The following is a 13975-nucleotide window of genomic DNA, read 5'->3' on the forward strand; positions in this document are numbered from 1 at the left end:
AATTGGTCAGGCAGATTTGCGTACGCTTTTCCGCCTCTCCTACTCATCCCACTAGTAATGCGCAAACTGCAGCAACATTCACTAACCCTCATCCTAGTTGCTCCAACATGGGCCAGACAGCCGTGGTACACCACATTACTGGAACTGTCTCTAATCCCGCACCAAAAACTACACCTCTCCCCACGCCTCTTAATCCAGAACCATGGAGAGATCAGACATCTGGACCCAGCACAGCTCAACCTAGCGATCTGGCTCCTGAGGTCTTACAGTTCAGTTACATTAACCTTCCCCCTGATTGTATGGACGTTATCAGAGAAGCCAAGTGGAAAAGATTTGTGATATATTGCCACAACAACACCATCAATCCTTTAGATGTGTCAATTCAACACCTCATAGGTTACCTACTGCATCTTCAAAGTTGTAACTTAGCCTATTCATTTATTAGATTACACCTTGCTGCATAGCAGCCCATTTACAAAATTGACAACACTTATCACTCTTCAGGATACCTGCCATCAACGCATTTATGGAAGGCCTCATAAGAATAATTCCACCCAGAGTACTCCCCTCCCCTGTGTGGAATTTAAACATTGTCCTCACAAGTCTAATGGGTCCTCCTTTTGAACCTCTGCACAAATGCGAACTACAGTTTCTAACATGGAAAGTTGCTTTCCTAGTAGCCATTACTTCCCTTAGAAGAGTCCGTGAGCTACAAGCACTAACTATTCAAGAACCGTCCTTACAACTCCATCATAATAAAGTTGTTCTCAGACCAATCCAAAATTCCTGCCTAAAGTTATTTCTCCCTTCCACCTCAGCCAGTCTGTTGAGTTGCCCGTATTCTTCTCGCAACCAAGACAGTTGCAGAAAGAGCTCTTCACACTCTAGATGTTAAAAGAGCACTGCTTTATTACATTGAAAGAACAAAACCTTTTCGTAAGACCAAACAACTTTTCGTGTCCTTCTCACCACCACATAAAGGCAACCCCATATCCAAATCTGGCATAGCGAGGTGGATTGTCAAATGCATACAGATTTGCTATCACAAAGCTAAACACACCTTATCTGTTCCTCCTAGAGCCCACTGTACTCGAAAGATAGGGGCTTCAATGGCATTTTTAGGGAACATTCCTCTAGATGACATCTGCAAAGCAGCCACATGGTGTACACCGCACACATTCACAAAACACTATTGTGTAGATGTGCAGGCAAAACAGGCTAGTGTGGGCCAAGCTGTACTCAAAACACTATTTCAAACTACTGCAACAGATACAGTTGGTTGCCGCTAGAGGTGGGTACTGCTATACAATCTATGCTCAGTGTGTGATCTGCAGCTCATATGCCTCGAACGGAAAATTCTCCTTACCAGTATGCATCTGTTCTTGGCATGTAGAGCTACAGATCCACACCCGCCTACCTTTATCTGTTTCCAGTATTATCTTATTTAGATACAGCATACATGGGCATCTTATCTGTTTCTCACAAAACTCCATAATTTCCCTGCTGGCAAAAAACAATCTGAAAATTGAGCCGATGCCCATGCGCACCATCATCCAAAGGAGGAGTCACCTACCTCGTGACTTCCAAAGACGTTTCCAAGACAAAAACAAGTGCAAACATCCGGGCCCAACACCAGATGGCGATCTATGCTCAGTGTGTGGATCTGCAGCTCTACATGCCAAGAACAGATGCATACTGGTAAGTAGCATTTTCCATATACATACAAACTCGTGCTCGACATCTGAGGTATGGTGGCTCTGTAGGGGAAGGGGGCTCTGAGGTCTCTGCTGTGATTGGCTTAACATTGGATGTTATAAAATAAGGTTGAAAGGTTACTAAAGTGGGGTTACTGTTTTATGGAGGTCTATGGTAATGTTTTGATACTGCTATTTCTATTGTTACCGTGGGACTCTCATCATGACAATGGGGATGATTCAAGCTTGTGAATCTATAAAATATATCAATACTGGGGAACCACAGAGTACAGGTTAGTAGCTTGTTTCTTCTGAAAATTTTGGGGAAAATATTAGCATGTATCAACACATTTTACTAACTGATGCTTCAAAGAAATGGACCACCACCTCTTCTTGCACAGATTTTCCTCACTTTTCTTGAGGGAAAGTTCTAGGATCAACGTATGTCCTACCATACTTCTGACAAAAGCAGTACCCTCATATTAGTAGGTGAGCCTATGGTACCACACATTAACTTGTCAAAAAATGGACAGCGTTAAGTAAGTACAGTGTCAAAGTGCTCTTCACATGGCTACTCCATTCCTATCACATAGGTTAGACCGACACACACATGTGGGGTGCCATTCTTCTCAGGGGACGCAAGGAGGCAGCTTTTTCAATATTTTTGCCACTGGCAGGAAGTGGCTGTGATTCATTTTGCATACGTATGTGGAAAAATCTGTTTTTAACACACATTTTGGCATTTGCAGGGTATTCTGATGAAAAAAAAACATGCTGTGATCCGTATGTGACTTGTGAAACTACTCGCCTGGGTCTTTGGTTTTCAGAAATTGCAGGGGTTGGTAGGGTTCCCTGTGCCTGCTGATCCCAAAATCGGAATACTGTAGCCATCATTTAAGCCAATTGTGAAGAACTTGTGATTCTTTGGGTGGGTGGGTTTGACATTTAGGCTGACAGAGAAAGGGTAAATCCACTTCTGATAGAGATTTGTCACCACAGATTCCTTACTTATAAATGCTTCCATGGCTTCAGACTGGATCCAGAAAAACGTAATCAGCCGACTGGTGGCTCCACGCAGCTCTGCTCCTATTTCGCTCTACTCAGGAAGTGATACCCCCCCTCCCCCTCACCCCCCCTTCTCTCGGAACCTACACTTACCACCTGCGGAGTCCCCCATGGGTCCTCCCTCAGCCCTACGCTCTTCAACGTCTACATGGCTCCGCTCGCCCCCATCGTCACAACCTACGGACTCAACATTGTGTCATACGCTTCGACACCCAACTCATCCTCTCACTATCCAACGAACCCAATACCGCCAGACACAAGAAGGCATGGAAGCCGTCGTCAAATGGATGAAAAACAGCTGCCTGCAACTTAACACCAACAAAATGGAAGTACTCATCATGGGCCCAAACCCCGAGGCCTGGAACGACACCTGGTGGCCCCCTGGCCTCGGAAGCCCGCCCACCCCCAGGGACCACGCACGCAACTTGGACTCAGAGCTCAAAATGGACCACCAGATCAACTCTCTCTCGTCCTCCTGCTTCCACACCCTCTGCCTCCTATGTAAGATCTTCAAATGGATCCCCTTTGAACACAGAAAGACCGTCACTCACGACCTGGACACCAGCAGGCTCGACTACAGCAACGCACTCTATGCCACAAGCTACAGAACATCCAAAACGCCTCCGCAAGACTGGTCCTCAACATACCAAGACACTGCCACATCTCCTAGCACCTGCTCACACTCCACTGGCTCCCCATCGAAGCTAGAGTCACCTTCAAGATGCTAACCCACGCTCACAAGGCCCTCCACGACACCGTACCAGCATACCTGAACAGCCGACTCAAATTCCACGCACCCCAAAGGACCCTACGATCGGCCCAGTTCTCCTACGCCTCGGTCCCCCGCACCTGAAAGAACAGGACGGGAGGCCGCTCCTTCTCTTTCCGCACGGCCAGAGCCTGGAACAACCTTCCTCTCCACCTCAGACAGACAACATCTCTCCCTATCTTCGCAAGAAACCTCAAAACCTGGCTCTTTGACAGACCCCCTCCTTGATGGACTGGAACCTGTGAATCCCCCCCTCCCCTGCGCCTTGAGACCCTTACAGGTGAGTAGTCACGCTTAACCAACACCCGATTGATTGATACGTGGGACCCTATGTATGTGCTAGCTGTTCAAGCTGACCTCAATTCCTTTCTTTCCGTGCCAACAGACGCGGAGAAGGAGCAACTGCTCAGCGCACTACCCCTTGTGTCATTGAGAGAATTTCTGGAAGAATTCTACAGTGAGTAAGGGAATATTTGACCTTTCAAATCTACAGGTTTCAAATCCTGTGACAATGTCCCAAACAAATGCCTGTAACTGACCCATATGTGGTTTGCCTGTGGTTCTTTGGGTCGGTACCAGCCGCCTCAGCACTTTTGCTTCCTCTGTGGCTATAGTAGGGGTTTTCAGTATCACCAACAATCCCAGCCAGTACATCACTCCCCCCACTTTGCTTGGCTGTCATGCTCACAGTAGGGGGCAACAGGGACATCGTGAAGACCAGTGTTCTGTGCCTGAAGTTGCCACATTCTCTAAGCCTTTTCAGCGTGCTGTGTCAGAGGCAGGATCTAACATTTTCTGCTAGGGTGGCTGAAAAATTATTCCGCAGGTTTGCGCCTTACCATTTTTCTAACATCACCGTACCTTCCACTATCCTCATTCCGGCTGAGATAGGATTGTCTATCGCGCAGCAGGAAGTGCAGGCTCTTTTGACCAAAGGAGCCATAGAGAGGGTTCCAAAGCCAGACGTTGGCTGTGGTTGTTTTTCCTACTTCCTGGTGTCAAAAAAGAATAGGAACCTCCATTCCATTTTAGGATTTTTGCCCTTTCAATGCCTTTATGTGTTCAAAATGATCACACTGGCCCAGGGTCTGTGTGCCCTGGACCCTGGAAACTAGATGTTAACTCTGACTCCTTCTGAAACACTCATCTTCATTGGAGCTATTCTAGACACAGTGCAGTTTTCACCTTTCTTGGGTTCTGATATTCCAGTGGGCACAGCACCAGGGAGATCTCTCAGATAAAGTCCCGTTTTTTTAGGAGACTGTAAAAGATCTGCAGTGGTAGTTGTTAGACCAAGAGTCTCCAACCTTCTATGTATGAGAGCTACTTCTGATCAGCAAAAATGGTTGTGAGTTACTAAAGGTCAAGTTGCCCGCATATTGTTACCAGACATCTCCCTCGTCCAGCTATATTGACTTTAAACCTAATGTCCATCTAGCTAGATACTATGGTTTGAACAAAATACTGTCACTAGGGGTACTATGATAGGCTGCCATGTTCATTAGTGAGTGCATGGTCTGTGGGGATGTATTAAAATGGATGTGAGATATGTGTATGGGTGACTGAGAGCCTGTATCAGATGTACTTGTGGCACAGGACTGGCCTTTCACCATATGTGTCACCGTTACATGTACAACACAAAGTTACAACTTTTTTTTTTTTTATTGGGTAAAAATGTAAAGTGTAGAAAAATGTTCTGCCAAAATATTCATAATAAGAAACATTTTTCTGCACTTTCAATTCCTCCCATTTTAAAAACAAGCATTTGCAATGCAATAGGTCTCGCATTTACTAGAGTTTGAGCTATTGGCATTGCAAATGACAATGCCTTTTATTTACTTGTTGATTTTTAAAACATAAATAAAAAGCATTGTTATTTACAATGCCAATAGCTTAAACTCTCACAAATGCGAGACCTATTGCATATGGTCAGGTCTAAACTGGGGTGGCATGGTGAGCAAAAGAATGATGGATTTAACCCAGATCTCTTGACTGGGGGTGAATGTTTTGATTTGTTCTGCATTCAGTCCATCAATTGTGTGTCTTTTGCTAGTGAGTAGAGAACCTTGCGTCTGATATTCATACAGCTCCTCCAGTTGTGAACAGAGAGACCATGCTTTTGTTGAATTCTCATAGTGCTTGCACTAGTGAGAAGAGAAACCTTGCGTCTGTTATTTTCGTACAGCTCTTCCGCTAGTGAGGGGAGAGACTGCTTTTTTGGACGCTCACAGCCCTTACACTAGTGAGTATAGAGGCATTGCTTCTGATATTCGTACAGCTCCTCCAGTAGTGAGCAGAGAAACCTTGCTTTGTTGGATTCTCATAGTGCTTGCACTAGTGAATAGAGAGACCGTGCTTATGTTATGTTCATACAGCTCCTGCAGTAGTGAACTATTAAAGTATTTTAAGGCACCATATTCGTGATTGTTTACATAAATATGGGAGCTTTACTTCAGCTTAAGGCTTGTGTTTTCTCTCCTTGTGCCTACCTTTGTTAAGTAGGTGTACGGAAAGAGGTGTGTACATCCTGTGTTGCGTTTATGTACTGATGGAAAAGTCACCAGCAATATAGGGCTAGGGATGCTAATCAACAGGGCGTTTTGAGATTTTAGCTGGCCAAATTGTGATGCGTTGTTTCTTGCTGTAGCAATGTTGTCGTTTTCTCTACATTTGTCGGTTTCCAGGTGTGAAAAAAAAAAATGCACTTCAACTGTATACATGATTTTTTATTTAAAAGAAAATATCCAGAGGAAAGCTAATAAAATTTCTAGCTGCTGTGCTGGTCCAAACCTCATGTTATCCACTATGCACCAATAAAGTGAAAAAACTATTCAGTAGACCATGTGGTGACATCAAAAGTATTCACTCAGAACAGTTCTCCTTTCATTTATTTCATTCCTTCTAGTACCAAAACTCTAAATTGAGGTGCGGTATACGTATAAGTGTGACATTACGTGGTGCAAAACTAGGCGTTAATAAACTGAGACAACACACGCCACCCTGTCCAGATGAACCAAATATAATATTCCCGTAAATGCATGCATATTTTTTATACGAACAAACTCATTTAATAACAGTCTGAGCGATCGGTGTACCGTAAATAATGCAAAAGAAAGGTTGTTTTTCCTTACCTGGTATATTCTGCATTAAGGATGATATAAAACCCATCGTTATAAACGCAAAGATATCGAGGGTGGCCAGAAAGATTAGTAAAAACATCTGGAACGGGGCACGACAAACTGGCATACGCTCGGTTAAGAAACTCGGTGCAGACTGTTCATTCTAAGGATGGTGCAGTTAGGTTGACAGAAGCCGAGTTTTCAGTGTAGCTGCTCAGTACCCTTTCATAACAAGAGGATCAAGCAATGTTTCATGCCTCTATTCATTAGATCAGATCTGTACAGAGGATACTTAGGAGAGTACATTTTGAAAGGGGAAGTGCAACATAGGTGCAGGAGAGTTGCGCACTTACCACAGTTTCACAAACACTGATCTTACTCAGCTCGATTGAATGTAAGTTAATGTTGCATGGTTTTCCTGTTAATCTGGTAAAGATACGGCTATCCTGAATATATGATGGACATCGTAGATAAAGAACTGTAAATTAAGGGTATATGATGCCACAGGGCTAATGTACTGAAATGTGTAAGAAGGTAGAAAAAACGAGAAGGCGTTCTTTAGAACAAGCTTCAGTACATTATGCAGCATGTGTAGATAGGGATGCATATAACATAGGGGTGTCAAAGTGCATGTCAAGGAGGGCCGAATCTAAAGCATAATTTGACCACGGCCATCTGATGGACAAAATTACAGTTTAATTTTAAAGGTATCAAAAATGGGTAATGCCTCAAGTTCACCATGGATATTACAAGATGGGGTCGTAAGTCCTATTCTGAACTGGATCTCATCAAAAATTCAGTTGGCCCTGGTCGCTGCTACGAAGCTGTGGGTGGAGCTAAAGTCTCACCACCCTCTTCAGTGGTGGGTTAGTACTTACTACTCACTAAGTCACCTGTGCAGGCCTGTGTACTGAGCAGGATTGGCGGCATGGTTCTTAACGGACTTTAAATAAGACCAGAAACATGACTATGTCATGAGGAAAGAGAAACTCCGCCTCCAATGGAACCACTTCGAATTATATCCTATAGCCGCTGTAAACTATAGTTTTTCCCGTGGGTATATTAGGATGTGATTCCTAAACAAATATCACTAACAGTTACATAATCACTGAAACCAGAACTTACATACAGTCCAGCGTGCGTTTCTCCAAAGAAGGGGAAGGACACCGAGATGGCAAGCAAACCCAAGCCGCCATCATACTGTTTGCGGGTCACCGCGTCGCCTCTCTCCAGCCCGAAGAGGTAGAAGTCCTCGAGGGGCACCCAGCCCCTCACTGCTGCACAGCTCAGCATGGAGATAATTGGCATCCAGGAGGTGAGCTCCCACATGCCAACCGACGTCCTAGTGAGTGATGGGGAAGACGACACACAAGGTTGGCTTAAAAGAGTTTAATAAACTAGCGGCGTGCAGTTGGAAACATGTCGGACCCAAAGAAAAGGCATAATTGCGGCACCCGCGCTTTACTTTTAATGTTATAAGTAAAGCGCGGGTGCCGCGATTATACCAAAAGTAAAGAAATAGATGTTTTTTTCTATTCCTTTACTTTTGGTATAATCGCGGCACCCGCGCTTTACTTCTAAAATTAAAAGTAAAGCGCGGGTGCCACGATTATGCCAAAAGTAAAGAAATAGAAAAAAAATCTATTTCTTTACCTTTTGTACAATCACGGCACCCATGTTTTACTTTCAATGTTAAGTAAACCGCGGGTGCCGCGCTTATCCCACAAGTAAAGAAACACAAGTGGTGCGCGCGTCGCACCTGAGTCTGGGCACGAACATTGCTCCTCCCACGGCAAATTGGTGTCTATTACGCGCTTGGTGCGCGTAATAGACACCAATAGGCCATGGGAGGAGCTATGCGCGTGCCTCGGGCCAATTGCGTGCAGTCTTTAAGAATAAGACGCACGCAAAGGCCAATGGAAGCGCTGAAAAGGAAACGCACACGCACGAGCATGTGCGATTCCAGGGTCCATTTCTGAACCCCGGACAAAAGGACTCTCGCCTGCGCGAGCACTGCTCTGCAGTGCAGCGCAGGTCGCGAGACCTAAAAAGGCTGTATTTTCCTGTTATAAACATGGCACTGTGCCTACCAGCCACTGTGAGCAAGACGTCTGCTGTTTGTAAATGTGACACTTTGGAAAGAGAGAAAATACAATTTAAGAGTTAAATTAACTATTGAGTTAACCCTTCATTTTAATTATGTCTCATTTAAAAGCATCCAGAAACATCATTTTGTTCTCATGCTTCATTATTGAGTTGAGAAGGACTTTCATGTAAGAGTTAAATACCTCAGTGCTTCAGTTCCTAACCTCTGTGCCCCACATGGGTCATAAATCTGAGTGGGGCACTGATCATTAGCAGGCTCCTCTATCTGAAGCATGATAATAATGTAAAATTTATTTAACTTAAAAGGAAAATGCAACACCTATTTTTTGCAGTTCTTCGTTAAAAATGAACTCTGAAGGCTTCTGAGAGCTACTGGTAGATCGCGATCGACTGGTTGGAGACACCTGTGTTAGACCTTTATTGGATCAACACCAAACTACTCCTACCTCGCCCGGAGCTGACAGTGGTGACTAATGCCTCGCTCCTGGGCTGGAGCGGCCACATGGGCGGGGTGGAAATAGAGGCCTCTGGTCTGCAGTGGAGACTCGCCTTTACATCAGCTTTCCAGAGCTGCAAGCCATCCACTTGGCATTAAAAGCTTTCCTTTTTTCAGGAGGAAGCTAATACAGGTGCTGACAGACAACACCATGTGGTACTGCAACAAACAGAGAGGGATGAGGTAGTAGACCCTGTGCCAGGAGGCATTGCACCTCTGTAATGGCAGGAGATCTTCATGGTATGCCACCTTGTAGTATTGTTCAAAATCAGGCCGAGCAAACTCTGCCATCAACAACTTGCAAATGACGAATAGCACCTACATGCGAAGGTGGTGCATGGAGTCTTCTGCAAATGGGAAAAACCGTCGCTTGATCTTTTAACCACCACTGAGAAGGTGCAATGTCAGCATTTGTGTGCGTTGGAGTTTCTGAGGAGTCTCTTGCTCGAAGACGCATTCTGCGTTGAGTAGAACTAGGAGCTGCTGTACGCTTTTCTTCCAGTACCTTTCCTTCTTAGAATTCCAAAGACAATCAGACTGGGCCCAAGTTATCACAGTGGCACCGGATTGGGTATAGAGAGAGAGTGGTATCCAGAAATTCTGGACGTAAGCATCTGTCCTCCGATTAGGCTGCCTCTTCGGGAGGATCTCCTGCTGCTGCAGCAGGGCAGAGTCCTGCATCGAAACTTGGGCATACTCCACCTCCATGCTTTGCTATTGAGCAGCGGCAGTTGACCGCTTTTTGTCTTTCTCCTGAAGTTGTTGATGTCACCTTGGCAGCCAGGCATTCCTCAGCTAAATCTGTATACACCTGCCATTGAGAAATGTTTGTGGCTTGGTGGGCTTGCACGCAGATTGACCCACTTTATGCTAAGCTGTTCACTGTATTGTTGTTAGTGCTGTCCCTAGCTTAGCAATGGCTTGCAGTGGGCACCATTAAAGGGTACGTGTTGCTCTTTCTGCCTTTTGCTGGCTGCTGGATTAGGCCTCTTTGTTTAAAACACCTATAGTGATGCATTTTCCTAAGAGTTTACAGTTCCCCCTTCATTTATTATGCACCAATGCCTGGGTACCCTCGTGGGTCACAAAAAGTGCTCTACAAATCTTCTGATTGATTGAATGGGATTTGATCTTGGTTCTTACATTCTTCATGTGTGCTCTCTTCGAACCACTGCAGGTGCCCTCTTTTATAGCTTATCCGCAAAACAGAATTTCTCATAGCCATATCTTTGACACAGCGGCTGAGTGATCTACAAGCCCTCTTCATCAACCCACTTTTCACTCCAGCCTCTTTCCTTCGTAAGGTCATGACTCTCTCATGTCAGACAGATTATCACTATTCCGACACTCTTTGCTCCACCTCAACCCTCTAAATAGGAGTAGGGAATCCATTGACTATCTGCAAAAAGTGCCATTAGTTTCTATAAAGATCATACCAGAGATTAGTGTATGGATGATCCACTCTTTAACGAATTCTCAGGAGCAAAAAAAGGCAAGGCTGTGCAGAAGAGGGCCATCTCTCCGTGGGTTTTGCTGTGCATTATCTGCTACACATTGACCAAAAATAAGCCCCCAGAGGGCTCACAGGCTCACTCTATTGGCGCCAAGGCTGCTATTACTGCGTTTGCATGTGGGGTGCCTTCCCTGGACATTTGCCAGGCTGAGATGTGGGCACCCCTCAATATGTTCACAAAGTACTGTTATCTGGATAATTGAGTCTAGGAGAAGAGCATTTTCCCTTTCGGTCCAGCAGGGCTTTTTGATTTGAGTGAGTGCAGAGACCCACAATGTGGAAGGTATTGCTTTGGTATCTATTAATTAACATCTGCAGTTAAAAGTCTCCTATCAGAGCAAGTTCGCCTTATTTTCACCAAGTCTTGTTTTTGGGTCTTACATTCGGACACCAGATAATCTTTCTGCTCCCCTATGGAACACAGACAAAGGGGTTTATTCCTCCCTGCTAGCCTGTATGCTCGTTAAGTGGGGGTGCGACCGGAAGTCAGGCAAAGCTGTCCTCCACTCATTCTTTTGAAAAAAGTCTCTGATGGGGACAAATTAAAGCACATCTCCCTATCCTTCCCTGGGATGCAGGTAGATTGTTTGGGCTTTTGGGATGGGGTGCTGCCATAATAGCCTGGTCCTCACCCCTTTCTTTAAAGAAAAAAAGCATCCCTGATGTCTAGTGTGCTCCATTCAAACACTTCAACCCTTCTTTTTTTTCCTTCTTTGTTTTGGTAGTCTGTTGCCAGGATCTGCATTCTTGGATCTCTTCCCTGCTGCGATAGGGATCTAGTAGAGAGAGTTGGCATTGGAAAAGTAAAGATTTTCTCCTTTCCGACATACCTCTCTGCTTATAATTGGTACTGGGGGGGGGGGGCGGGGGATGGGATCAGGGAGTGCTGAGTTGTGCCCTTATATAAATGGGAAGTTGCCGAGTGGCGTGAACGCCAGAGGGTTTCTGAGCCCCATTGTATTTTTGTGACATTCTCTTTTTACGCATATAAAGGCAGTTTCAAGGACGTGAACGTCACGACTACCGCCTTTTTGTTTTAAATAGTTTATTACATTTTTTGATCAGTGCATATACATTCCATGTAGCTCACAGAAATTTGGTATTTCATTGCATAAATGTTTTTCTGTACATTCAACAGATCTTCAGTAAAGTGAGCCATTACCTTTTTAAAAAACAAATATATATAACAAAAACATGATCATATTGTGTTTACAGCGATATTAGAAAATATATTTTGCATGTCACTATGGTTATATCCCAGCCACCTAATAGCTTCACCTTCACACAACCACCATAGTTGGGACGTTAAATTATAGTAAGCGCTCCCATTTAATGATCTTTTTACTATGTTTACTGTCTTTTTACTTGCTATGTTTATAACTAAATTACTCATTACGAACTTGCAGTTTAATGGTTTATGAAAACGTAATTCTTGAATTTAAAACAACATAGAGCAATTTCCTCAAGATGAATAGCTTTTATGTTAAATTTTAGTCTTTGCTGATTAATAAATTAGGATCTTTGTCAGTTCCTTCTTTTAGTGTAGCTCCTTCCAGATATTTAACAGTACCTATGACTGAAAACATTCTATATAAGTATCTACTCTACCTCCTCTATTACTGCATTAAAGTGTTGACCAAAAGTTAGTCTGTTTGTTGCTTTTGGATACCGGGTCAACAATATTTAACACATTTCTTTTGTATTTATTATAAATTAATTTCCAGGAGAGTTTGGCTCTCAAATGCAGTGTTTAACAGGTACTTACTACATACAGTTGTGTATGCATACTTGTTAACTTTGCAAGGACTGTACTTTCATTCTTAAATTCATAGATTTGCCTGTTAACGTTTCGCAGATGGAAGGTAGTGTTGATTAATGGAGGCAATAAATAATGCATGCAAGGGTCCACCCACCCAACTGGGAGATAGTATTTTTTAATGTGCAATTGTGTCCTGTTGCTCTAATCCAATCCAATTCCATTTTATATTATCACACCTGTGTGTTTTAAACTCCTTGGTCTTGTCTAAACATAATTTAATTTATTTATTGTACATACTGATAAACATCAATTGTCAGATTTTGGAACAGGCACACACTGTTATTCTGGAATCACCTTTAATAAGGCAAACAGAGCTTAAACCTCATTTTTTGTTCTTGGAACGCTCAACATAACAGTAGAGGCTTTTTATTAATGTGGTGGCGTTCTATGCATTTCGTGTGCTGTATTCTATGTTCACTGTGTGGAGTAATTACTCTTGTGAGGGTACATGTAGTGGCTGCATCCTTACAAAATATAATAAAAGTTGAGAAAGATTACTATTTAAAAAATACATGATCAAGTGTATTAATACTCAGTGTTGTTTTAAAGCAGGCGCTACTTATTTTCTATTTGAATTTAACATTTATCAGTCTACAGTTAAACAATTAGAAAATGTGGTTGTTACCCCTTGAGTTAATACCTTGAAGTGAAACTTGTAAATGCACTGAATGGTTGAATTAGCTGATAGTGGAACAACAACTGGATTTGCCATTTGGACAGCAGCACGTTGCGTACCACTCACCTGATTTGAAGGCTAGTTTTTTATCTTTTAGGAATTGAGATTACACATTTTCACAACTCAAGTGATCTTAGCATTTATGTGAAATATGTTTTCGTGCTCTCGTATTTGAACCAAATTGGTGTCTGTTCTTCTATACTGTGGTGGTTCTTATTATCGTGTTTGTCTGAGTTAGCCTGTTTGCAAACTTTGTCATTTATTAGACAACATTATATACACATTTGAAGTTAGCAAATAGGTGCACTATGTGAATTTCTCTCATTTGACAGATATTGAATTGCGCAGGCATTCTGATGTTTGTTTAGGTTGATCATTTAAAATCCGATAACCAAGCATCTTAAGTTAATTATTTTCTTTTCAAGGAAGCTCTTGACATACACACAGTGGACGTACCAGATGTAGTAAAAGGACTTCAAAGCGCCCTCGCATCCACAGCTTTTGAAAATACAGGTATTTCTGCAACTTTACATAATTAAAGAGGTGGTAGGACTATAATGGAAACAATGGAAGACACACAGAACCTATCGTATTGCTATTGACTTCTAGAAGCTTAATCTCACCTTGGCATTAGGTAGTAACATGTGTGCATTATTTAAGTGGTCAGCATTATTAATTTGTCATGTACGATTTCTTCAAATAAACAGTAAATTAAAGA

The 13975-nt window shown here is 43.1% G+C and overlaps 1 protein-coding gene across 5 annotated transcripts in view; it reads left to right on the forward strand.

Moving 5' to 3' along the window:
- The window catches only part of MGA (MAX dimerization protein MGA), a 1048942-nt gene that overhangs the window by 293917 nt on the left and 741050 nt on the right, over positions 1-13975 (forward strand). For all 5 annotated transcript variants that reach the window (XM_085627074.1, XM_085627072.1, XM_085627075.1 and 2 more), the window contains exon 4: positions 13683-13770. In XM_085627074.1, the coding sequence (XP_085483200.1) occupies positions 13683-13770 (88 nt within the window). The remainder of the gene's footprint in view (positions 1-13682; positions 13771-13975) is intronic.

The sequence above is a fragment of the Triturus cristatus genome, chromosome 9 (assembly GCF_964204655.1).
Source record: "Triturus cristatus chromosome 9, aTriCri1.1, whole genome shotgun sequence".
Classification (NCBI taxonomy): Eukaryota; Metazoa; Chordata; class Amphibia; order Caudata; family Salamandridae; genus Triturus; species Triturus cristatus.